Source organism: Parasteatoda tepidariorum, chromosome 10, assembly GCF_982258835.1.
Source record: "Parasteatoda tepidariorum strain Cologne lab strain chromosome 10, Ptep-v5.0, whole genome shotgun sequence".
Lineage (NCBI taxonomy): Eukaryota > Metazoa > Arthropoda > Arachnida > Araneae > Theridiidae > Parasteatoda > Parasteatoda tepidariorum.
In genome coordinates, this window is record NC_141764.1 from 90,227,228 (window position 1) to 90,253,063 (window position 25,836).

At 27.5% G+C, this 25,836-nt stretch overlaps 1 protein-coding gene across 2 annotated transcripts in view; it reads right to left on the minus strand.

Annotated features, from left to right (window-relative positions):
- The window catches only part of LOC107438166 (BCL11 transcription factor A), a 208,469-nt gene that overhangs the window by 16,916 nt on the left and 165,717 nt on the right, over window positions 1-25,836 (minus strand). For both annotated transcript variants that reach the window (XM_016050376.4, XM_016050377.4), the window contains exon 2: window positions 17,853-18,356. In XM_016050376.4, coding sequence (XP_015905862.1) covers window positions 17,853-18,356 — 504 coding nt within the window. The remainder of the gene's footprint in view (window positions 1-17,852; window positions 18,357-25,836) is intronic.

Below are 25,836 nucleotides of genomic sequence, written 5' to 3' on the forward strand. Positions count from 1 at the left end.
TATTTATTTAAAATTATTTTTGATATTTTCTAAAATTGTCACCTGCTGGTATTATTTTGGTTATTGGGATAACTTTGACTATTTTCTAAAAACAAATTTGGGCTTCAAAAAGCAGTTACTCATTAGTTTTTGAATCTCAGTAAAACTCGGGACTTTTTGTAAGTATTTAAGGCAGAAGTATTTCTATTTCGTGACAGTTCAGTTCTTAATAGGTATTAAGAAAAAAAACACTAAACGATGCAAACAAAACAATTGATTCCGTTTTAAATTAACTAAAAGATTTAACTATTAGATAAACTATTTTTTATTACATTGAAATACTTGCTCAATAATTACTAAAAAAATTATAATGGATATTTAAAACTTTATAAAACTGCAGTTATTGTTGCAATGTTAACGTTTGATTATTTATGTTCTCATAAAAGAGACTAGTTCGTAAAAAAACTCGAAGCTCATAATTCTATTTCGTAATGTATTATTTTAAAGTGAGCTTTGAAGAAAAGAACTTAACAACTACCCATCACCACCTACCCCTCAAAATCCCATACCAAACCCATATCTCAGGTTTGTGTTTTGAGCTCGCATTAGGACTTAAGCAATGGCGAGAAGTATATATAAGAGTTAGGCTTTCACTTAATGCTCTCAAAAATAAAAAATAAAATAACAGCAAAATAGGTACGGGAAGAAATAAAACGGGAAACGATGTTTAAAATTGGAAAAGCCCGTTACAAATGCCGCAGCTGTCTTGTATTTTTTTTTATATAAACTAAGAAAAAAAAATGTTTAGAACCGGCTGGAGTGGACAAAACTGAAAAACTTTTTTTTTCTATATATCTGTCCATTTTTTTGTTGAACTTTTAGAATTTTTATTTTGTATCATCATTCCTTTTTCTGGACAAGGGGGGTAGGGAGAAAAAAAAATCTTGAAAAGCAGTCTTTGGAAACACCGAAAATCAATACATCATTGAAATTTTAAACACTTGTTAAATGGACATTTCTGTTGTCGGAAAAACTTGGGAGTACTTCCACAATGGGAGAAGAGGAAATAGAGGGGGGGGGGGAGGAAATAAGGGACTGTTGAAAAGGGGGGTGGAGAGGGAGAGTTAAGTAGAAGTATCCTACGGTTGGAGTTACGATCAAAAACAGTAATTCAATTTTATTTTTTTTATATTTGATCAAAACAGACACTCAGACAAACAAAAGTTTACTTTTTTACGTAAAAGCAAATCAGTTGTAAACTAAGGTGATTTAGTTAAAATAAACAAGTAAATAATTAAATAAATAAAACTGTGAATGCTGCGTTTTGCTAAAAAGTTTAATTTTACACCATCAATTCTCATAAAAATGGTTCTTTAAACCATAAAAGGTAGCAGAAAATTTTATGCAACCTTAAGAAGGCCATAAACTAAAACAATCTTTTTGTTAAATTTCTATACATACCTATATATATATATATATATATATATATATATATATATATATATATATATATATATATATGTGTGTGTGTTGTTTTATGCTGTTTTAAAATTAGCACACCTCCAGGTTATTTATGTTGCTAAGATATATATATCTATATATATTTATATATATATATATATATATATATATATATATATATATATATATATATATATATATATATATATATATATATATATATATAAATGACATCAAATTAAGAAATCTTAACAATAGTGTCAAATTAATATAATTTTCTTGGTGCTAGGTTTTTTGTTAAGCGATGGGCATTGAAGTTAGGAGGGGTTGAGTTGTGTCTAGTCAAATAAACCGTGGCATGTGGTTTATTTAGTTTATCTGGTTGTTTTGCCTATCTTAAGAAATGGGAAATACTACACATTTTTGTAAATGCTATACTGTTTTGTAATTTTGTTTCACGTGTAGGGGCCGCTTTATAGTGCTGCAGATCTATGCGTGAATAAGAGTATCGTATTATAATAGTCCAGGGTCACTAATTGGGGAATTCAGGAGGCTGGAAACTCTTTATGTGTTGAAAAGAATAAAGGAAAATTGTGTTTTCAACGATGGGACTGGAACTCACGAACAGTCGGCCATGAGACTGACGGATTAGCCCTCTCGGTTTATAATACATATCCAGCTGCAAGGAACTAAGTAGCTTCATTAGATGAACCTAGTTGGTGCGATAAAATTCTGGTTGTTTTATAGACCGTATTTAGTGAAATCAATTAGTAAAATATTTTTTTCACAGTTAACAGTTTAAATACCATCTTATTTACGGTCATTTCCCTGGTTTGTTTGAATATGGTAAAATAACAATTAAATAAATTGTTACCTAACCATTTTCTGAGTGATTTCTAACAATGTACCAAAATAATCTTTGCTTCTTTATTTTATTTAACTGAAGTTTTGATTATTAAAGAGTTTGCAAAGATTATTAAAGAGTATTTATTTAATTCAATTATTATTTGAATTAAATAAATTGTTACCTAACCATTTTCTGAGTGATTTCTAACAGTGTACGAAAATAATCTTTGCTTCTTTATTTTATTTAACTTGATTATTAAAGAGGAACTCTTCAGATTATGCAATAAAAATAATTTAATTCATTAAATGATTGTAACAGATAATGAAATACTTATGAATAATTTCAAAAGTGAAATCATCTTCAAAAATCATAAAAATTGTATCCTCAGATAGATAAAATATTAAGATAGCCAAGACTTTAAGCTTATGTTCAGATGTTTTAAAGCGAGTTGATTAATAAGTGTTTGATTCAGGTATCAATTTTACAATAACTACGGTTGCTTTATTTTTCTGTCATTTAAGTTTGGAGTTATATCGGATTCAATAAGTTATCTTTACGAAATTTATACATTTCCGTAGGAATACTGTTATGAGAATACAGTTCCGCATTAGTTTAAAACAGGTTTCATTGAAAAGTTGACTACATAACGAGGTTTGAATTTGAAATGCTGTAGAATTTACAAAAGTTTTAAGCAACTCGATATTCCAATTCGGTAATAATGACTTTTAATCAGAATTAAATCATTTCATTTCAATTTACTCTAAAAATTCATAATTTAATTTTACCCCTTTCTAAGTTAGAATTTCAAAAGAGCGATTTAAATTCTAATGTCAACATGTTCATTCAGAAATTATCGAATCTGGCTTTTAATATTTAAAGAAGCATTACTGCGGACAATTTCAACTCCCACATGATTATATTTAGTCATTTGAGAAGATGAAGTATTAATAATATCTGAATTATTTATTTACTAAAGGTTTCATGTCTGCATATTTTTTACTTGCTTAAAACTAATATTTTTGTTTAAATAAATGTTTTAAATAAGAACAATTTGATGATTTTAAATTAATAAAATTAAAAACGGATTGCATGCAATATTTTGCAAAACAGGAGAAACTGAATTCAAATTAAAAATCAAAGCTCTAAACTAATTTTGAAAGAAAACAAAAGTGATTTCCTTAACTTGATATTTTAGGTTTATTGTTTGCCTTAAGATACTTGTTTCGTATTTTCAAACATCTTATTATTATAACTAATTTAAATGAAGTAATTTGCGCCATATTCACTAGAATCCTGGGGTTTTTTTGTTAAGAAATCAATAGTGACTTTGGTCAGGAAGCCGAAATTTTTTGTCAAAATTTAACATTTCAGTAACAAAAATTTCTTTAATTAAAAACATTGTTATTTAAATCCAAAAACATTGTTGTCTTCAAGTTTACTTGATAAACACAGTTAAAAATGTACTAAGTTTATTTTCATGGCATATGATTTGCATTTTATTACTTTGCTGGTGGAAGTTATTATATAAATTTAATGTAAACTGGTTAAAATCTCAATTATTAAAATATTAATAATTGAGATAATTTCAAAAATCAGGGAATTCTGTGCTGGTTTGTCTTGGAAGGTTACTTAGATTTGAACCTCGTTAATGACTGATACTGCTCACATTAAATGACTGATCCGATATATTTCGTGTCGCAGAAGAATAATAGGTTAGAAGTTAGAATTCCCTTCTTATCGGAAAACCGTGAGAGATTTTCGTAGTTTTCTTCTTCATGTATCCAAAATGTGAATTTACTTTACTCAGAAAATCCCCAGTATCGACGAAATTATTTAAATAACGATTTTTCTTGTGGTTAGGTTAAGAATTACAGCTGCTATAGAGTAAAACAAATGTCACTAAGCCGTTATACGCCAAAGTCGTTAAACGTTCGCGATAAAATAGAAGTTCTTTCCCCCATTAGAATTCTTTGCTAGAAAATGCTTCTTAGCCGAGATTCATCACGTGATTGGAAAGTGAGAAAAACTTTAAAAGAATAATAAACGTTTAAAGGAATAAGGTGTTCTGTTCCATTTTGTTGTGAGCAATGCCTTATGCAAAAACGAAACTGAAAAAGGGACAAATATCAATAGATTACTTAGGGGTTGTGGAATCTGTGTTTGCATGAAGAATGCAAGCTCTCTAAAGGTGGTTTGTTCCATCTGAGAGTGTGATAAGTATAACTTTATTTGAAAATAAGCTTTCAGATTTTAGCTTGTTTTTGTAAGAAATTGTTAAAAGAAAATTTATTTCATAATTTAATTTACTAGCTTCAATATTTAAAAAAATAAAATTCAAAACATCATCGCTTCATTAAAAAATTTCTGACATAAAAATAAATAATAACAAAAAGAAAATGATTCTATATTTTGAACTTATCAGTCTACCCTAAATAAAAAATTAGCAAAATGTATAGAACAACTATATTTAAGAATGGTGTTAATTTATTTTGAAGACATTCTAATAAGTCAGAACCTAACGACAGCTTCAGTCTTTCTTGGACTTATCTTCTCCCTTGATAACAGGATTAAAATGAGAACCAACACTACACATTTGCACTACAAAACGCACTTCTTTCCTTTTTCTTAATTAATTCACTAACGAAGAAACCTTTTGATATTTTCCCCCAAAATAAAGAAAACGCTACTTCACTTGTCTCTTCTTTAAATCGATTACGATGAAATTCTGACTGCTTTTCATCGAACGTGAATATCTGCCACCAGTTGCAGGGCGGGCGGGAATTTCCAAGAAGGAAAAGAGAGAAAATGTCAGTAAGAGGCGGCATACAGTTGAAGTTTTACCAAGACTTAATCATTTTATCATTAGCGTAAAGGGGGCGCTGCGTGTGTGCCTATTTCTTTTGCTTTTAACATACACACCTCTTATGTTGATGCCAACTTCTCGTTCCAATAAACAAATAATAAAATGTTTGAGGGAAGTGCACCAGGGCCCTCTCGATTTCGCTTGGGTGTGTGCATAGGCGCCTTCTGTTTCTATAATCCTCTTAAAAGTTACTTCTCTACTAAATGTCTTTCTGAAAAACAACTCGCATTTTCCGAGTTGCGCCTCTTTCCTTAATTATTTTAATGATGTTTCTCTCAACTAGTTCACTCCCCTCGATCGCCAAGTCACAAACAAGTTTAGTGGCATTACCATCCCTGTCATTACAATAACATTACCAATGTTTTAATCGCGCCATACTTGTTCCCTTTTCAGAAGTTGGTGCGTATCTTTTGCACACATGTTGCTAAAAAGGGTGGGGGGTGGGGAAGTGAAAAATCTTTTGATCCACGCTCTTATAATTATTGCCAAGAATTGAGAAGAGGAATACATTTTCCAGACACTGTATTTTTCGTTAAAGAGATTAACAGACTTTTGTTTCCTCCGGTCGAGAAGGTTTTCTCTCATTGTTTAGAAATGCAAGGCAATAAAGTGTGTTTTTTTTTCCCTCTCCCCTTTCCTATAATTTCAGAAGCCATTCTGGCAATATCTCCAGACATTGACACAAATGAATTCGTAGTTCACCATAAGAAGAAATCCTCCTAACTTTTAGATTCCATCGGTAAATATAGAGTATAAGGGGATTTTTCACTCGTGGGTGAAGTTTTATTTCTGAGACAAAAGAGGTGCAAATTTCATTTTTGAAGAATTGTACTGCTGTAAGAAAACCTCACACTCTCCTAATAGTTCGCGGGAAGTTTGTATAACGACGAATTTTACAACTCTTTTGCTTTGTTAAAATAGAATAAAGAATGAGTTGTAATAATGTAGTTCTTAGGTGGGTAGGTACAGTTTTTAAGTAAACTTTAATTTTAAATGTTAAACACAGCAGATGGTAGTAGAGAGTTACAAGTATGTTTCTCACTCATAAATTTATCGTGAAGTTGACTCACCCGTACGCTTCTTTAAATAATATTCTAAGCCGATCTTTCGTTAAGTATTAAAAAGTGATAGTCTATTTGAAAAATATTTATCAGGCAATACAAAGTATTAAATTATATGAAATTATACATTAATTTAGTATTATTATTTAACTCATGAGTTTTCAATGGTTATAATTATGATGATAATTTATGCATTCAGACCAAAGTTCTTGACAACAGGATCACTTAAGAAAAATACTACATGTTTTAAATTTCATTTTAATGGTAAATTAGAGTAGCTGCCTACTTAATGAGACAAAAATTTCTGAGATCGATTATCTACAAATTTAGCATAACTTCATATTTTTTGATTTCACTTTAATTGTATATTAGAATAGAAGCCTATTTACTAAGACTGTAATTTCTGCGATCGATCTACCAATTTGGCAATGCACCCTATGATTCGCTTTCATTTTATGGGCATATTAGAATAGCAGTCTGCAAATTTCGAGATCGAGATCTACCATTTGCGCAAAGCGCCATATGTTTCGTTTTCATTTCAATGGTGTGTTAGAATATCCGATACAATAAGACTACAATTTCTGAAATCGAGATCTACCAATTCAGCAAATCGCCATATGTTTCAGATTTCATTTCGGTGTTATATTAGAATAACAACCTGTTTAACCATGCCTAATTTCTTGAAATCACTAATTTAGAGGAGTTTAATATGTTATCGATTTCATTTTAAAATTTTATTTAATGGTATATTAGAATAGTAGCCTATTTAATTAGATAATAATTTCTGAGATGAAAATTTGTAAGGGTTTCTAATGAACCACACTTGTTCTAATACTTGTACTTTTTCAGTAAGACTGTGTATTATTCCTACAGGATAATCTGTAAAGGAAATATACAAGTTGATCCACATTCTTCTAATCATTGTCAATAGATGAGCAAAAGAATGTACTTTATAGAAATTGAGTTATTCATTAAAGAGACTAGCAGACTTTTCATTATACTTTAAAATTAATTTTGTCAACTTAAATGTTTAGAATTAAAAGGATATATTACGAAGCACAATGTTTAAATTCTAATACTTTCTCCAATATATATCCACTTCATCTTGGAGAAATTAAATTCACAAATTTTAAAATCCCACTTATAACTATGCAATGATAGAATGTATATTTAATATTTAGTGGTTTAATTATTTTCGTTTGCGATACGTTTGAGAGGAAAAGTAATGATAGTATTGTAAAATGGGTTAACAATTTAACTTTACAGTAAATCTAAAAAAAATATTTTTTTAAAAAATAATAAAAATAAAAATTTGAACTTTCCATTCAGATGAAAAAGTAGACGTTTGTGTTGTCACTGGTAAAACGTTCGAAATCTATCTGAAATTGTTTTTGTAGCCGTAAATCTCCTCAGTGTTATGAATTCAACAGGTGTTTTGGTTCTTTTATAAAACAGAGCTCTTGTCAAATACAAGAAATGTGGAAACGAAAAAATAAAAATAAAATGAGTTTTATGTTCTTTTAAAGTTTGAATCTTTTAGAAGTTTTGATATTTACCTCAGTACTGAATTTGACTTAAAGTTTTCTTTAAATGGTGGACAATGTCTTAATTTCAACATTCTTGAACCTTATTAAAACAGTAATCTCTATATACAGCACAAATCAATTTCAAAATCAATCAGTGGGATTGGATTACCATTATTACTGTAACATTAGATAACTGTAAAAACTATGTAAAATAATTTAGTCAGTTGATAAATTATAACGATAAGTCTTATCTCAAAAGATAGTAAAAATCACGATCTGAGCCTTTAAACCTTTCGACGTTGTTAAAATTGCATTAATAAACCAATTTTAAATTCATATTGAAACTAATTATAGAAGTCTGATCTAACATCAATTAAATGTAAAACAATTACTACTACCTTTTTTTTTAACTCTTGCCATCTTTTTTATACAATCTATACATTTTGCGTTCAACAACTTTTCAAATAAAATCTGTACCACTGCTACTTATACCACCAGCATGTGTGTATTGATTTTTTTTGGGTAATTTGAAGCAAAAATTATTCGACAAAACATCAGGGATTTAAAAATTGTCTTTCTTTTTCAAAAACTTTTTGAGGGGAGGAAACTTTAAAAGCCTTCTCCCGCTGAGTTTAATTTTAAATTCCAGATTTTTTTTCCCTTCTTTTTTTTGTCTCTAGGACTGACCAGAAGTTTTCCCCCTCCTTATCCCCCTTCAAATGCATTCTGTTGAACAACCCCCGAAGAGTACATCCTTTTATTTATTTTTTTAAAGTTATCTCTCTCTCTCTCTCTTTTTTTAAGAATTTTCTCTCACTGTTAAAGGAATTACTGATCCTTCTCTAAAATTCGTTAATTTAAAATTCGTTAACTACGTTTTTATGTTTATAGTAGTAGCCACTTTAAATATAATGTCCATAATCTATACAAAAAAAATACGTGAAAAATTGGGAACGTATTATAAAAATGTAAATCATTTAAAAATATAAATTTAGTTTGGAGCAAATTTTACAACAAAATTCCTCAAAATATTACAATTTCAAATTATAACTATTATTTTATTTCAGAATATTTAATTTCTTTAAAATACGAATCCTTTGTAGAAATATTGTAACTCAATTTAAACTTAGGAAGTTCTGAGTTGATATAATCTAAAATTAATAGAATTTTAATGTAAAACCTTTTAAAAATTTTAAGAGCTTCAGTTTCAACGTACTTTGATATTTTTTAAGCAAGTTCTGAAACTTATAAAAAAATATAATTGTTATTTTTTTACTCTAAATGATTGATATATATATTTTTAATTTTTTTTTCGATGTATTTTTAATAAAGTTTCAAATTGTCTTTATTATTTTATTAAATAAAACTAATCTGAAATCGAAAGAGTTTACTTTCTCACAGAAATATCGTTATTTTAAGTAAATAATAAATTATTCACTTCAAATTAAATAATAAGTATTTTTTCAAGTGTTGATTAATATGGAAGTAATCAAACCGTATTATTTCAAACATAAAACCGTATTATTTCAAAGACGCTTTTGTAATAGAAGGTATTTTTTGAGCAAGTATGTATTTAATACTATCATTCATTTTTTGCCAGAATTGAATAAAAATTTTAAAATAATTTATTAGATTTACTGTGCGTTCATGTGTTTTATCATGTGTAAAGTCGATAGGAAATTGTTAAGCAATAAGTTCTAAAATTTATTAAAAAATATGAATATTATTTTTTTTACTTTGAATGATTATTATGTAGATTTATAATTTCTATTCGATTTATTTTTAATGAATTTCTAAATGATGCTTAGAATTTTATTAAGTAATGCTGATTCGAAATCTAAAGACTTTACTTGAAATAGTAAGTAAATAATAAATAATTTGCATAAAATTGAATAATAAGTATTTTTTTCATTTATTGATTTATTTAAAAAAAAAAACTTTTAATTCAAGACTCATTTATTGCCAAAAGTAAATAAAATTTTAAAATAATTTGCTAGATTTACTGTGCGTTTTTAGTAAAGTCTATAGAAATTTTTGAAGCAAGCTCTAACATTTATTAAAAAATATCATTATTGTTTTTTTTTTTACTTTGAATGATTATTATATATATTTATAATTTTTTATTCGATTTATTTTTAATGAACTTCAAATTATATTCATGATTGTATTAGATAATTCTAATCATAATAAGTAAATAATAAAAAGTTTGCATAAAATTAAATGATAAACATTTTTTTCAGTTATTGATTGAAAAAGAAAAAAGAAAAAAAAAGATAAAAAAGAAGAAAAAAGACCTTCTAATTCAGGATTCATTCACTGCCTAAAGTAAATAATAAATGTTTTAAAATAATTTACTGTTGTCGATTCTTAAAAATTATACATTAGTTCGTTTACTATTATTTTTTTAAATTTGATTAATAACTGTACATTTGAATTCTTGCAATTAAGTAGATTGTAGTCTAATGCTCAGATTTAATTTGATATCTAAAGAATGCTTAGAATGGAACAAGTCCTCAATTGACCAACAACTTTCGAATCCGCTTAAAATTTTCATTTTTCATCTTCCCCCTCCTGACCATCTGTCAGGGGTTCAATTTTCCCCTTCGATTTTCTTGTTTTTTCTTTTTTTTTCTTCAGATTTTGACAACTAACACTTCTTACAACTCTGTTCTATCTTACAAAATAGAGTACTCGATTTCTAATTCCCCTATCTTTTTTATCTTTTGCTTTAAACATTATTCCCGCACTCCTTACTAGCTAACTTTCTTTTCATAACGCAAATAAAAAATATATTTTTGTTTTAAATTTGAAAAGAATATTTTTAAATTTCGATCCAATAACTAACTCTGACTTTCATTATCAAACATCTTTCCCAATTGTTACTGTTTGAATTTTAAATTTTTTCAAAACTGGTAAAAATAAATACAGAACAATAATTACGAACAAGAAAAGGCAAACAAAAGAAGGTGGTTTCTTAATGCTTATTTCTTCCAGCTTTTAACCCGTAGCAGTTTTTACAAATCAATTCCGTTTTGGAAAATAGCATATTTGATTCCAAATTATTCTTCATTTTCGTCTATCGCCTCAAATATTATTCACATTTTGTTTTTTATTTTGCTTTTTTTCCCTCCCCATAACGCAAAAGTTGCTTTGTAAATGCAAAAGTTGTTTTGTATTTAAAACATCTTTTCAAAGAATTGATATAGCTTCAGTTTAAAAAAATTTTTTTTTAACCTTTATTAGCTTCGATTATCTAGTTAAAGTTGCATGGTGTTAATCGAAAATGTAAAAATAAATTATTGTCCTTCGAGTGTGATCAATTTTCTGCATTAACGGCATTTCTGTAGTTTTATGTCAAAATATCCAATTTATGGAATATCGAGCATAAAAAAAAGCCTGTTTATTTATTTATTTTTTTTTTTTATTTTTTAAAATTTTTTACTTGTGTCAATGAATTGACTTAAAAATGAATTTTGCTGGCAATAAGAGACACAAAATCTATAAAAATAGCATAATAGCGGATAATAATATAATGTATTTTCAAGTTTTCCATTGAATCGAATAAAATGAATATAAATGAATTAAAATGCAGAAAGCGGAAGAAAAAACGCATAGTCTTTTCTATTCCGCTTAAATCTAGGTTTACACAAATGGAATAATTTAAGAAAATGTAATTTAAGGATAATAATAATAATAATAATGTAATTTAATGACAATGAAATAATTTTAATAGCTCTCAAATTTAAAAAAAATTATCTAGCAGATAATATAAAGCGACTAACATACCAATAATATAAGTTTAATGGGTAAATTAAATTATATAAATAGACTGGACTTTCAAAAAGAAAGAAGATCATAATTCAAAATCATCCCAAAAATATTAAATGATGGCATACTGCGAAGCGAACCTTATCGGTAAAACCAGATAAAAATTTGTTTTTTGTTTTTTGGAAAAGATAAAACAAAATAAATGACTGGCACAATTGAAAGGCAGACCACACGAAGTCATGACGTTTGAGATGTTTATTTCTTTAAGGCGAAAAAAGGTTAAAGGTAAATGTTGGCTGCAAATATGCCCTATGATGAGTAAATCACACTTTTTTTATCACCCCTACTGTTGCGTCTCATTTAAGAATTTTGTTGTGATGTTGGATATATATATATATATAATAATAATAATTTTTGGAACCTTTTTTCTCTGTTTTCACATCTATGTGACCATGAATTAATCCTTATTTGTCCCTGTCTTTTTCTTACATTTTTTTGATCCGTATCTTTTTTAGTTAAGTTCAGGATGGTCATGAAAAATTTAATTAGCTGAGATTTTATTTGAAAAATCTATTGAGTTGAAGTTTTTTCTTAAAGTTAGATTACAATAATTTTTTCACCACAAAACGATTCTTCGAGTAAAAACAATGCATTTGCACTTTTTGAACTTCTGTGTGTCTTTCTTATAGGGCTTGTTAAAATGTTATTGCTTGTGACCTTTTTTTCTGGTTATTCATAATTTTTCTCAATTTTCAAGGTTCAGCAAGCTGCTTTAGGCAACTATTGTTGTTGTTTTTATCAAAACTTTAACTGATACTGAGGCCATAATTTAATAACATTAAAAATAATAATAAAAGGAAGTTCATTATTTTTGCTTGCTGTTATATACTTTTTATAGTTTACAATATCTTCACGAAATTAAAACCAAATGTTTTGTATATATATTTTTATATCTATTAATACAATATCTTCACAACACCAAATGTTACTTATCATCATATTTCACAAAATCTTGAAAAAAATCAATAAAATATTTTGAATTTTTTTTTATCCGTTTGAGATTGCAAAGAAGTTATAGAAAGTTTCGGATAAATTGAATTTGATTTACATCATGCAAATACTGTTCAACAATACATTAAATATTTCCCATCTACTTCTAAACATAGAAACATCATTGATTAAGAAAACTTTGCAATGAAAATAGTTATTAAGTTTAATAATGTTGCCTATTATAAACGTTTTTAACAGCTCCGATAAAAATTGATCAAAATTTACTCTTCCATATTCATTTTAAAAATATTCTGCGACAAGTAAGGAGTTGTTAAAATTTCACAGAAAATGTTGCAATTGCCATTAAATATTTATCGCAATTATAAATATCTATCGCAATTATAAATCACGCAATACTGAAAGAAAGAAAAATCAAGCCTTAATTATCAACATTTTAATGTAAGCTTTATTAGAAAATAATTTTAACCTAATCTTCCTTTTTTCATTCATTGCATTCGTTGGTGAAAGACTATTCATGATTCAAATTATTCAAGACGTCTTGTAAGTCAACTTTTAACGTTTACTTACGTTATACGTAACGTGAACCAAAACTCGTCTCTTGTATAAGTTTAGAATTTCTCAGAATTTAAAACTAATTTTTATTTCATTTTTATAAATTATTTTTTTGCCTCACAATAACGATCAAAAGTATTTATAAGCAGCGCCAAATAAAAAAAAGAAAATATCGCCAACAGAAAACTTTCTTAACAGAAAAAAAAAATCCGTTACATCCCTCTTCAATTTAAAGTGATCCCTGTGCCACGCATAGATCTTTCAGGCGTTCATTGCGACATTAAGCTTTCACATTTCCGAATGCACCTTGTGTTGGGAGAAAATAAGGTGCCACTAATATTTATGAGTTCACATTAAGGCATTCTATTTCTCACTTCGATTCAATCTCTCTTTCCAAAACGCCATTACTTTCTTTTTCTCTTACAGATTTCAGAATTGCATTAAAGTCGCTGACTTATAGCGTGCCTGATTTAATAATGCAGATTATTGCTTAAAACTTGAATTTCAAATCAGTATGCATATTTTTCTTTCGTTATCCGTAAGAATATGAATAATAGGATATTGCTTATAATATATATATATATATATATATATATATATATATATATATATATATATATATATATATATATATATATATATATATATATATATATATATATATATATATATATATATATATATATATATATATATATATATATATATATATATATATATATATTATTATTATTATTATTATTATTAAAAATTTCGTTGTTCCCATTAAACCAAAAAGCATTGCAAATTTAACCATATTCTAAAAGTTTTGACCATCCTTTTTTTCTCTGCGTAATTTTACCAAAGTTTGCAATATGAATGATTAAATCACTTATTTTATTTTTTTACTTAATTTAGATTTAAATTTAAATTCTTAGAATTCATCATTGCACTTCGATAAAAATCAGTTTAAATTTTAACCATCATATCGGTGTCTGAACAGTTAATGTTATAAAATAACAAATTTTCATAATAATATTGTTAAATTGGACACCGTATTAAAGCTGTTTGAATTTTTCATGATATTACGGTTCAACGTGAATTAAAATTTATAACATATTATATATATATCCCATAAAACCAAAAAGCTAGGCAAATTTGACCATATTCTAAAAGTTTTGACCATCCTTTCTTTCTCCGCGTAATTTTACCAAAGTTTGCAATTTAAATGATTAAATCACCTATTTTATTTTTTTACTCAATTTAGATTTAAATTTAAATTTTTATATTTCATCATTGCACTTCGAAGTAAATCAGTTTAAATTTTAACCATCATATCGGTGTCTGAACAGTAAATGTTATAAAATAACAAATTTTCATAAAAATATTGTTAAATTGGACACCATATTAAAGCTGTTTGAATTTTTCATGATATTATGGTTCAACGTGAATTAAAATTTATAACATATTATATGTTAATCAGGATTTGTTGGTTAAAAAATAAGACAGATATGAAGTTTTGAATTTTGTGTTAAGCATGTAGTCTAAAAAACTGCTACAAATTTATAATAAATATGATGATTTTGTTTAAATTTTATAGATAAAAAATTTTTTTTTGGAACAACTAAATGAATTGAAATGTATTTAAAAATAAAATGAAGTAAAATAAAAGAAAAAGCTTATGGGCTACTCTTTGATGGATAAGAAAAATTAAAATTACAATATTACTAACTTTTTTATGAATATAAATGAATAGTTATGTTTTGTATTCACACTTAAGTTGTTTTAGGTATAGAGATGTATTCACAAAATATTTTTCGACCAATTTATTACTGTGTCACATACGCTACAAAAACGTGGACTTGTGTTTATGGACGTGTTTGACATTTCTATTCAAAATAATTCAACAAAAACTATTTTTTAGAAACAATCTAATTATTTAACTTTTCTTTTTTAAAACAGTAATTTCAACCAGTATGTTCAGATACGTAGCAAGCTTAAATAGACCTTCTTTCATTTTAAGCATTTTTTATGGGCTCAACAATATACCTAAACACATTTTCTTAAAATCTGCCAACATATAAATTTTTTTCAGGATTAAAAATTTTTGAGTAAGTCAATCTTTTTTTCCAAAATAAAGGCGTCCAAATATGCACTTTTCAAAATGCTTAAAAAGACTTCCCTTCTTGTTCCTAATTATAAAAGCTAATTCACAGAAAGGATGTAAAATTTTTCTAGCAAACTTACTGTCATAATTTATTATTGAAATTTTAGTAAAACTGCTTTTCCATTTTTAATCCGTTATTGTGCAACTGATTGGCTAGACAAGGGAAAAAACATAGAAATCAAACAACTGAACTTCACATTGTAATGTTTTTTTTTTTCAATTTAAAATGAGACTGTCTAGTTAATATACATATATTTTTTTTACAATTAAGGGTCTAGACACGATGCAAACATTACACATTATATTTTGTACTAAAGTATATAATATTCTTTTTAAACACTTTCAGATGTATTTTTATCCCTCGAGAAATGGTTTAAAAGTAAGGAGTTTTTTTAGGACACAATATCGCGACAGCATTCATTTTAAGTTGTCAGCTCTAATTTACTGACCTTTAAAAATGTTAATTTTTTCCTGCATGTTTTCCCTCCATTTCTGTTTTTTCCCCTTTGTTTTCCTCTAATCTTGTTAAATCTGTACAAATTAAAGAAATGTAGTTAGAAGACTTTATTCGAAATTCGTGGGTATTAAATATTAAACGTTATTTCAGTTGTTCGTTTCAAAAATCATCTTATTTTTTTAGAAATCTTGGAGGACGTCTGAAAAAAAAAAGTGATTTTCAAACATTTCTTAAATTTTTAACACTAACGTCAAAGAATTGTAAAGCATGTCCTGCAAAACAATATGCTAAACTAACATAATTAGTTAGCCCTTATTTCTGTCATCTCTTTGACATATTTTCTCTAGTGTTGTGCTAAAAAAACGTTATGCAAAAAGCAAAATAACTGTAATTTTAAGTAGCTTAATCAAAAATATAACGTCTTTCACACTTGGCAAAGAAAAGACTCTCTAAAGCGTAATTTAAAATGCGCTATGTTTTTGCATAAGAAGAAATATGTTAATTATAGTGAATTTTTGAGTTGCGAACTCTTTTATTCAGAAATTTTTTTATAATTCGAATCCGGCTTAAATACGCAGAAACTGGCGAAAGTCTTGAGATTAGGATTATATTTTTTGTTTTCACAATCTACATAACAATAAATATATTTAGGAAATTTTTCTCAATATATTAAGAAAAATCAATTTACTTTGTATAATTTCTTAGAAAAATAGGATAAATGCGACTAGGATTTATAGAGATTATAATTATATAAAATGTATCGGAATCAGGAGTATCAAAAATATTTAATATAGATCAGGTTTTGTTCAAATTTAAAATAAACACTTTTTAGAAATGATTTGTTTTATTAGCAGATGTCAACTCGTTTGTGGAGAAACGATATGGAAATTTGGTGCAATTGAATTTAAACTTAAATATGGATTAGCTTTGTTAAATACAAAGATTTATCGGACACACTCAAAATTACATAGGTAAATAATATGTGCGCCGTCTTTTCCTATTATAGAAATACATGAATTTAATTGAAATATAGTCATTTATTTGCATTATTCCTTAATTACCTTCCCTTTTTCTCATTTTCTACCAATTTGTGATTATTGTTACCAAAGGATTTTTTTAAAGAAAAAAACAAAGTGTTAAGATTGACTTAATAAATAATAATAATATAACAATAGAATTGGACGAAACAGTCGTAATTGTGATGTTGAGAAGTATATACTAGTTAAAAACGTTTAACTGTAATATAATTATATAATTCTGTCTACTAAATAAGACTAAGCAATTGTGTCTTTTATTAGCCAATTTAAATATCGGATTCCAAACAACCAAAAATTTATTAAGTTAATAATGATTCCACTCTAAATAACAATAAACTTAAACCAGTCTTACTCCTGCAATTAGTCATTAATATATTTAATAATTATCGATTATTTTATTTAATAAAAGTTGAAAAGAAATTGAGTTGTATAGTACGCAAATTTACATATTTTTTTGAAAATTAAATTACAAAATCTGTATGAAATCGGTCAAGATTATAAATGTTTTCAGTTCGTACCAGAATTTTTCAATTCGCTTATAAAGTTCTCGAGATAAGGCGAAATACGCTAAAAGTGAAATTAATATTAAGGTGTCCAAACTTTGGACCACTCTTCTGGCCAAATTATTAGGACTATATTTCCCGGATTTCGGCTACCCGCTATGTTCTGAAGATCAAGAAACGTAATTTATAGAACAAAAGGTATGTTCATTCAAAGAGAAAGTACGTTTTTTGTGTATGGTATTGTAACTATAATTAATAGTATAATTAATATTAATTAATTAGAATATTTGAGGTCACCTACTTAAACCAATAGGATTGAGTCCTAGTACATGAAAATAGAACCATTGGATCAAAAGTTATTCAAAGTGTTTCGTTTACTTTTTTGAGCACTATACATTTGATTTTGAGAGGCCATTCATATGTTTTATATAAGTGTTGTTTTATGTTTGTTAAAACTTATTATAAATGGCATGAAAAGCGACTTAAAAGCGGAATAGACGTGAAATCACGAATTTTAATAATTTAGCTTATTAAATATGGCTTAATAATTGGTTCATTCTATGCGGCCAATCAAATTAAAGCAATGTTACGATTGCGAAATTATTGTAAAGTTAGAAGGAAAAAAGAGCATATGCACTTACCAGTGATGATGGTGTTCGTATAGGCATTGACCATAACCTTTGGACTGCTTCGTAAGGACAAATCCTTTGCTTCATCGTTGGTCCCAGGCTCCAACTTGAGCATGGTCTTTCCATCTTCAATTTCTTTTTTGAATATATTTGTTCGATTTTCTTGTGGGCCCCTTTCACCGAACCTGTAATTGCTCGGTGAATTGGGCAATGCAAGGTTTTTTTCTGCCCTATTTCGACTTCGGTGCAAATGATGGTGTTGATGATGGAGTCCTTTCCTGTTGCAAATGGGTGCAGAGATGCTTGGTGCCTTGGAGCCAGACACCAGAGATTGAGGGGGATTGTCCTCGCGATCACTGTCGAAGTCCACGGGACCTTCATCTTCCAGTATGATGAAATTGTTCTCTTTGTTGCAACTGTTTACTTTGTGTTGGATGAATTTAACAATCTCGGAAAGGACGAACACTTTCTGGCAGGAGCCGCATGTCAGTGTGTCCTGCAGTAGTTCGGCTTCAACTGTTAAGAGAGAAACGGAGAAAATTTTAGAAAATTATTGAGTAAGAGTTTTTCTACCTAATTTTAATGATATTTTCTTACAGCAATTAGCAATAAAACAAACTTTAAAACAATTTCAAAAGTATAAAATCATTTATTGAACACTTAATTCAAAAAGTGAAACATTGTAAGACATTGTGAAAGGACATGATTAAGTTTCCCAGTTATTTAAGTGCCAGTCATAATATATAATGTTATAGAATATACGCTCTTATGATAGTATTAATATATTATGGTATTAATATTATAGTATATTATAGTATTAATATATTATTATGTAAATAAAATTTGCAGCTCAATATATCTTAATAATGAAACACGTTTGACACCATGATTTTTTTCTTCATCTTTTTGAAAAAAACAAAACAAGAAGACTTATGCACAAAGGCGGTAAAGTTATAAAATATACTTTGAGAATCCTAATTTCAGAATTTGTGCATGGTTTTATGAAACTATTGAATGGAGGTAAGATGAACATTACAGTTCATTCATGGTTAAAACAATGTGTAATAGTTTACGTAAAAGTGCACCAAGAGTTAAAGATTTCAGTACATAATTCGAAAAAAATGTTAAACCAATATACTATTTAAATCAATCACTGATATTTCAAAAAGCAGCCTAAAAAGCTATTTATGGTGTGAAAAACTAAGTAACAAACAACGAATTCGGAGTGTACAGTGTTTATTATTTAATGATATCTGTTTGCGTATTAAACACAAAATCAAGATTTTACGGAGAAATTGTTTGCAACAAAAACGATGTAAATATCATGGTTCATATCCATTTCCTTAATTACTAAGAGTTACTAAAGATTTAAAGAATCGAATCTCTAATTCAAATTATATAATGTTTATTTTTGCAAGAGTTGGCTTTGCGGTTAAGAAAATAGGCATTAAAATCTTCTATTAAGATACTGTTAATAGTAAAATCGAAACCATTATTGTATTTTATGTCTACTTCTCTAACAACTGATTTAAGTACTAATTCACAAATAACGAATTCAGAACACTGAATGATCTAGTTTTGTGTAAAAAACACAAATTTAAATAAATTTACCTCGGAAAAAAAGAAGAAATGAAAACTAAATAAATAAATTACTCTTCTAATCTAAACTGACTTGGTTCTAAATCGTTTTAAGCGCCAAGAAGTCATTTTTCTAAGTCTCATCGGCGTAAGAATATTGTGTCATTATGGAACGCAGTAAAGCAGTGGGGGGAATTTTTCTGTGTAAATTATTCCGGATAACAAACGACAATTTCCACACTTCATGCAGAACGAACGATCAGGGTACCATTTATTCATCTTTCTATCCGTTCCATTGTTCCATGGCTTACATTACACGATAATAATAAAATTTTCTGTTCCCTCCGAAAATTCAGTAGCGTTCGAAAATGTCTGTCCGGACATTTTAGAAGGGAAGAAGGCATTGTGAAGTTGTTCCATTAATTGGTGAAAAGCTAGGAAGAAGAACAGATTGACTGGACGATTTCACGAGCTGTTAACCGAGTAATTAACCCTTTTGTCTCCGCCTGCCATTTTTGAGGCATCGGGGACTGTAATCAAATTGAATCATTTGGTTTCTTTTTTTCTTCTTCCCTTCTCTGCAACGGGGCTTTGTTTACGAAATGGTTTATAAAATGTAATGGAATAGGTAACAGAATATATGACATATTTGTTAGAGAATTTATAATACAGTTGCTAGGTTTAGAATATATCTTATAATAATATGATGAAGAGTTTGACTTCTTGTCTTTCCTCTTATAACTCTAGAACCGTCATAAAATTTGAACGCTCGATGATAGGGGCAACTTTTGTCTGGAGAAACGTTTGAAAAATAGAATTTTCTCATTGGCCATTGATATAACTTAAACTGCTGACAATTCTGTTTTTTTTTTCTCCAGATATTTTAATAATAAAATCAAGGATTTTTGCTAGCTTATAGCTCTTATTAATAAAAAAGGAACTTTTGCACGTTGTTTCATATCTAATTATTTTTTATTCATTGCGTCAGATAAATTAAATGATTAACGTGAACTTGATGACGCAAATGGTCTGCGCCACCAAATTAGTATTCCTAAAGTTATATGAAACCACGTGTTTATTTTGTTTAACTGTTACGTTATAAAATTAAATAATGGAAAATCAACACCTTTTGAAATAGTATAAATAAGTTATGTACTGAAAAGCAAGATTAATGGATTAATAGCACTAATTTGTTTAGAAGAAATGAAAAAATGGTTACACTGTCATTTCGCCAATGCAGCTTGATTGATTTCAATAATAGATACTACTTGAAATAAAAAAATAATAGGCTGTGTTCTAAAAAACAAAATTAATGGAGTAAGGGGAAAATAATCTAGGAAAACCATAAAAAAACTGAGAGTATATGGAATATACTATCTAATATATGGGCAATGTATTATTATAGAGTATTTGGTATCGGGTAAAATTGCATCATTACTGCACAGTTTTAATATAGGTACTGAATAAAGAGAATTTTAACGGCTCCTCGAAAGGAATACATACTGGAGTAAATTGCTTCATAGTGGTAAATTCATGAATTGACCTCGTGTAACCTTTGATAATTTCCTTTTTATAATTTTCATCAGGATAAGAAATAAAATATTTTTATTGCATATTTGCACAATAGTAGCACATTTACACATGCACAATACAATAGTTCTCATCAAATATTGTATAGTTAAGACAAGTTCCACACATCTATTAATTATCAATACTAAAAAAATCGATATTAATCATTAATGATGATAAAATAAAAACAATAATAATTGTTTAGTTGAGTAAAAAAATGGAAATACAAACTTTGTGAGAGATACAAACTTTGTGAGACAATAAATATAGAGTCTAGTAGTTTTCCTTTAAGTTCAACTACAATATTTTAGTACTTAGTTTTCAGCTTGAAAATGTGAAATAATTAAAAATTTTTTCCTAATTAATCCAAATTAAATTAGTTATATTACATTCCTGCAGAATCTAGTAGTTAGAAGTAATACATCCCATCAAATAATCCAATATTCTCTACTTATTAAAACACTAAGCTTCCTATTTTATCTAAACTGAACTCATCAGCCCATGAAAACCTAATCATTATGAGTTATCTACTATTTGGATGTTCTAACATTTTCCGTGCCGAAATTTAGGAAAAGCAAAGCAACCACTCCCCATCCAATTCCGGAATTCAGGATATAGAAGGTGGGAACCAGTGATACTGGACTGAAACTTTTCCTAACGATTCTAAATTAGGAAAGGCTCATTCTCTCCTGGAAATGCTGCATTTTATTTGCTTATTTTCCTTTTCATAGGCAAAGGCCATTTTTGATTTACTCGAGTGGAGGGAGGGATTGGAACGGGGATCGTTTGCAAATTTAATAAAATGTTAGAGAAGAATTTTAATTTAAATCAAGGAGGAAGAATTAGAATAGGGAAGTGAATATAAAGGGGATGTATAAAAATTTCATTGCGCCATTTGACTTGTTCACTATTGGAGATTTTTGAACGTGTTAAATTACAATATCCTTCAAATTAGTTACAGCATTAGTATGACGTCAACTGGAACTATACACTGTAGAAAATTCTTGATCAAATTATTGTAAAGTATCAGTTATAAAATACGAAAATGCATTTAATAATTTTCTATTTATAAATAAATTTATTTCAAAGTCACTTTCAGTTCTGAAGTTATTTTCGTTAATTTAAAGTAGTCATATGAATTAATTTATAATGAAATAGTAGTTCCCATAATTTCATCGATATAATTACTAAGTAAATAGTATTTTTAAGATTTTCTATCATATTTTAGATTCGAAAAAAACGCTTATGTCTGGAAGGATTTTTTTGTCAGAAAAAGTACCACATTCATTAGTTTAGTTGTAAGGACACTCGGTAAAAAAATCTGTATCGAATTGCTGTAAAGAGTACTGGTATTTTGGGTGCATGATCTGAAAAATCCATGTTACCATAAAATATTACACAGCAGTTTTTACAGTAATATTTATTTAAAGAGAATGATTCAGTGATTTTACTGTGATTATTACTGCAAGAATTACGATACATTAGATTTTTTTTCCGTAACATGTAACCGTAAAAAAATTTTTGTGGTAAAAAGTACTGACACCCTGAGTCGAAACATTCAAACGAAATAAAATAATATATGCATTCAATTCCAAATGAAAACATGGTTCAATTTAGCATCATGTTAAGCGGTAAATTAGCATTTTGTTATGGTACACTGTACCGGTATTACAGTTAGAAGTTTAATAAAATTTTTTGATAGTATACAATTATCAGATTACTACAGTGAGAAAAATTACTGATCAAATTATGATATATAGTGCTGGCATGGTGGGTGCATCTTCTGTAAAATCCATTTTACCGTAAAATCTATTTTTACTGTAAAATATTATAACGTAAATTTTACAGTAATATTTATTTAATTAGAGTGATTCGGAAATTTTTTGGTAATTATTACTGTAAAAAATTTCGGCAAATTAGATTTTTTATTCTGTTACATGTGAAAATAGATTTTACGGTAAAATGTATATGGCAGCCTGAGTGCCGATACTTTTTACAGTAATTTGATCCGAAAGTTTTGCAGTATATCAGAAAAATTGACGAAATGCTTTTCTCACAGTAATCTGATAATAAGATCTGATATAATAGCACACAATTATTAGATTTTAATGTATTAAAATTTAAAAAAATAGTTTTTTTAAAAAATATATAGTTTTTTAAGAAAATTCATAAATTAAGATTTTTAATATTAAATTTATTAACCAATTTAGTGAAATGTGTCAAAGGAAATTTTAATGAATTAAAAAAAAACACTTCAGAATTCATAAAAATATAAGAACAAATTACAAAAATCTTTCCCTAATTAATATCATCTTATTTGAAGGTGCAATAAACTAACGTTGTTAAGCGTGAAAAAATGTACCAAGGAAATGCATAGTGAATGCATATCGAAAAAGAAAAGACCGCATTTAAAAAAAAATATCAATAATACAAACATTAATAAAATTACACTTACTTAAAATTAATACGAAGTTTTATCTACTCACTAAATTGACATTTTAATTGCACTAGTGAGGCGGTTATGTTAATTTTCATAAAAGAATAATTTAATTTTTGTTTGTGATTACAAATTTTGTAAAATAACTACTAAAATTAATTGTTTCTGCAGGAAATAAATATTTCATAGAGTTATATAGTAAATTAATGTTAATCCATATAACTTTTTATACATATACAGTCGCAAGAATGGATTTATACAGTATTAGGATCTGTACAGTTTTATTTAATTAAATTTTTTTTCGTGATTGTTAGTAAAATTAAATTTGGTATTTAAGGTAAATCGACTATTGCGGATAGTAGTTCGTTTTCTTTTAAACATGTAATTTGAACTAAGCTCTTAATATATTACTAAACTATATTTTATTGTTAATTTTGAGCAAGTCATTACAAAGTGCTCCGATAAAAATTACCGACGTTTTTGGTGTTCCGATGGAACCAGAAACACTGTAAATTTAACCATATTCTAGTAGTTTTGACCACACTTTTTCTCAATGAAGTATAAACATAATTTTATGTATTTTTTTAAACATACTTACGTTTCATAAAAATACAATAAATTCATATTTTTTATCCAATAAATCTACAAATTTTAAATCAAAATCCACACTAAGTATGGTTTTTCTAAAGAAAAAGGTTAAAGTTCTATGTTCAGTAACAAATTTCTTAGCATGCTTAAATGTAATGTATGTAATTACTTTCATAAATAAAGCTTAAAACAATTAATATAAATAGCCGAATTATTGTATCACTAAAACTCAGAAACAAAATCGTATATATAACAGTCCGAAACACAAACACGTGCAATGCTCACAAACTAAACTTACATTACAAAAACATTAAAAAAGGCAATAACATAGAATTTGTTGACATTTAAATAAACTTTCGTCAACACACGCTTCTCTGTTTTAAGAAAGATGAAAAAGGTGCGAATAAAATTTATGCAGATTTTCGGTAGCATTTTTGCTTCCTCTTTTAATAATCTCTGTCGTCCCCTACTTTTAAACTCTAGGAATACATCATCTACGAGAGAGAAGGGTTACTGTGAGGAAGAAGGTTAAGTTCGAAGAGTGCATGTTTGTGTATGTTTGTGGCAATGGCGTTGCTCATTTGCAATTCAAATCAGGGCCAAAACGGGGTCTCCCTTCATGGGGGGCCGTGCATAAATATTCCCCGAAACTATTAGAAAACGCCCAATTCCTGAGGTAGCAGGACTCTGGCCGTAAATAAACCCGCAAGACCGAATCATGCTGAGAAAAAGATAGTAGGTTCGAATCTGGGAATGATTATTTATCTACTCATTCGAATTACTCCATTGATGTGAAAAGAGGGGGGTAGTGAAGAAATTCGATTCGAATGTCCTTTCGGTTTTACTTTATGGGGCAGTTTGGAGGAAAAAATGGCCTGATATTTTGTTTTGAAAGTGGTTCTTAGATAAACTGCGTGGGTATTTAATGCTGAGTGCATTGACTTTAAGTGAGGAGAAAAATTTTAATTATCGATAAAAATGATTATGGAATGATGATAATTTGGAAATTATGCCAACTGAAATGGTTTTGCTTTAAAAATTAGCTAGTTGGATTTTAGATTACTCAATTTGAAGAAATAACTTTTTTTTTACCTTCCTTTTTTATCTATTATGAGGTAATAAAGAATAATACACTCTCTCTCCCTCTCTCTCTATATATATGTATATATATTTTTTATTTTTATATTTTTTAAAGTGTACTAATCAGTGTGAATATTACGATACTAATGATATCAATACCATTTCTTTTTTTAATACGAATTTATTAGTTTAATTATTATTTTATTTTTTATTGGAACAATTTCTAACCATATGTATATATAAAAGTGTGGGAAAATCAGGCAAATTTTATTATGCTGGTTATTTTCTAGTAGTTTTTTAATTATTGTCTAGCAATTTTAAATTAAAGATAATGAATATTAAAATTAACAAATATTGCTACACTATATAATTAATTGTTTTTACATTCTTTAAGCTCTATTTGTGTTGAGCTATTTGTTTATTTTATTAGTCCCTATTTTTATCATTTTTATTTATATTGCTGTAGCTTTATTACAGCATTTATGATTTTTTTTATTAACAATGAAATCAGTTTAAGAAGTGATCAAAATAATCAATTATCACAAATTAATCAATATAGTAATAAGTAGCATGAAGTATGAGATACTTAATTCAAATATTTTTCTAATAACCCTACTTTAAAAAATTTTTTTTCAAAATCAGCAGCTTTAAAAATTTCTATTTTTGTTATATATAAAACTTTAGATTGATTTTTAAGAAAGAGCTATTTATTTGCTAATGAAACTTACTACTTTAAAAAATTAT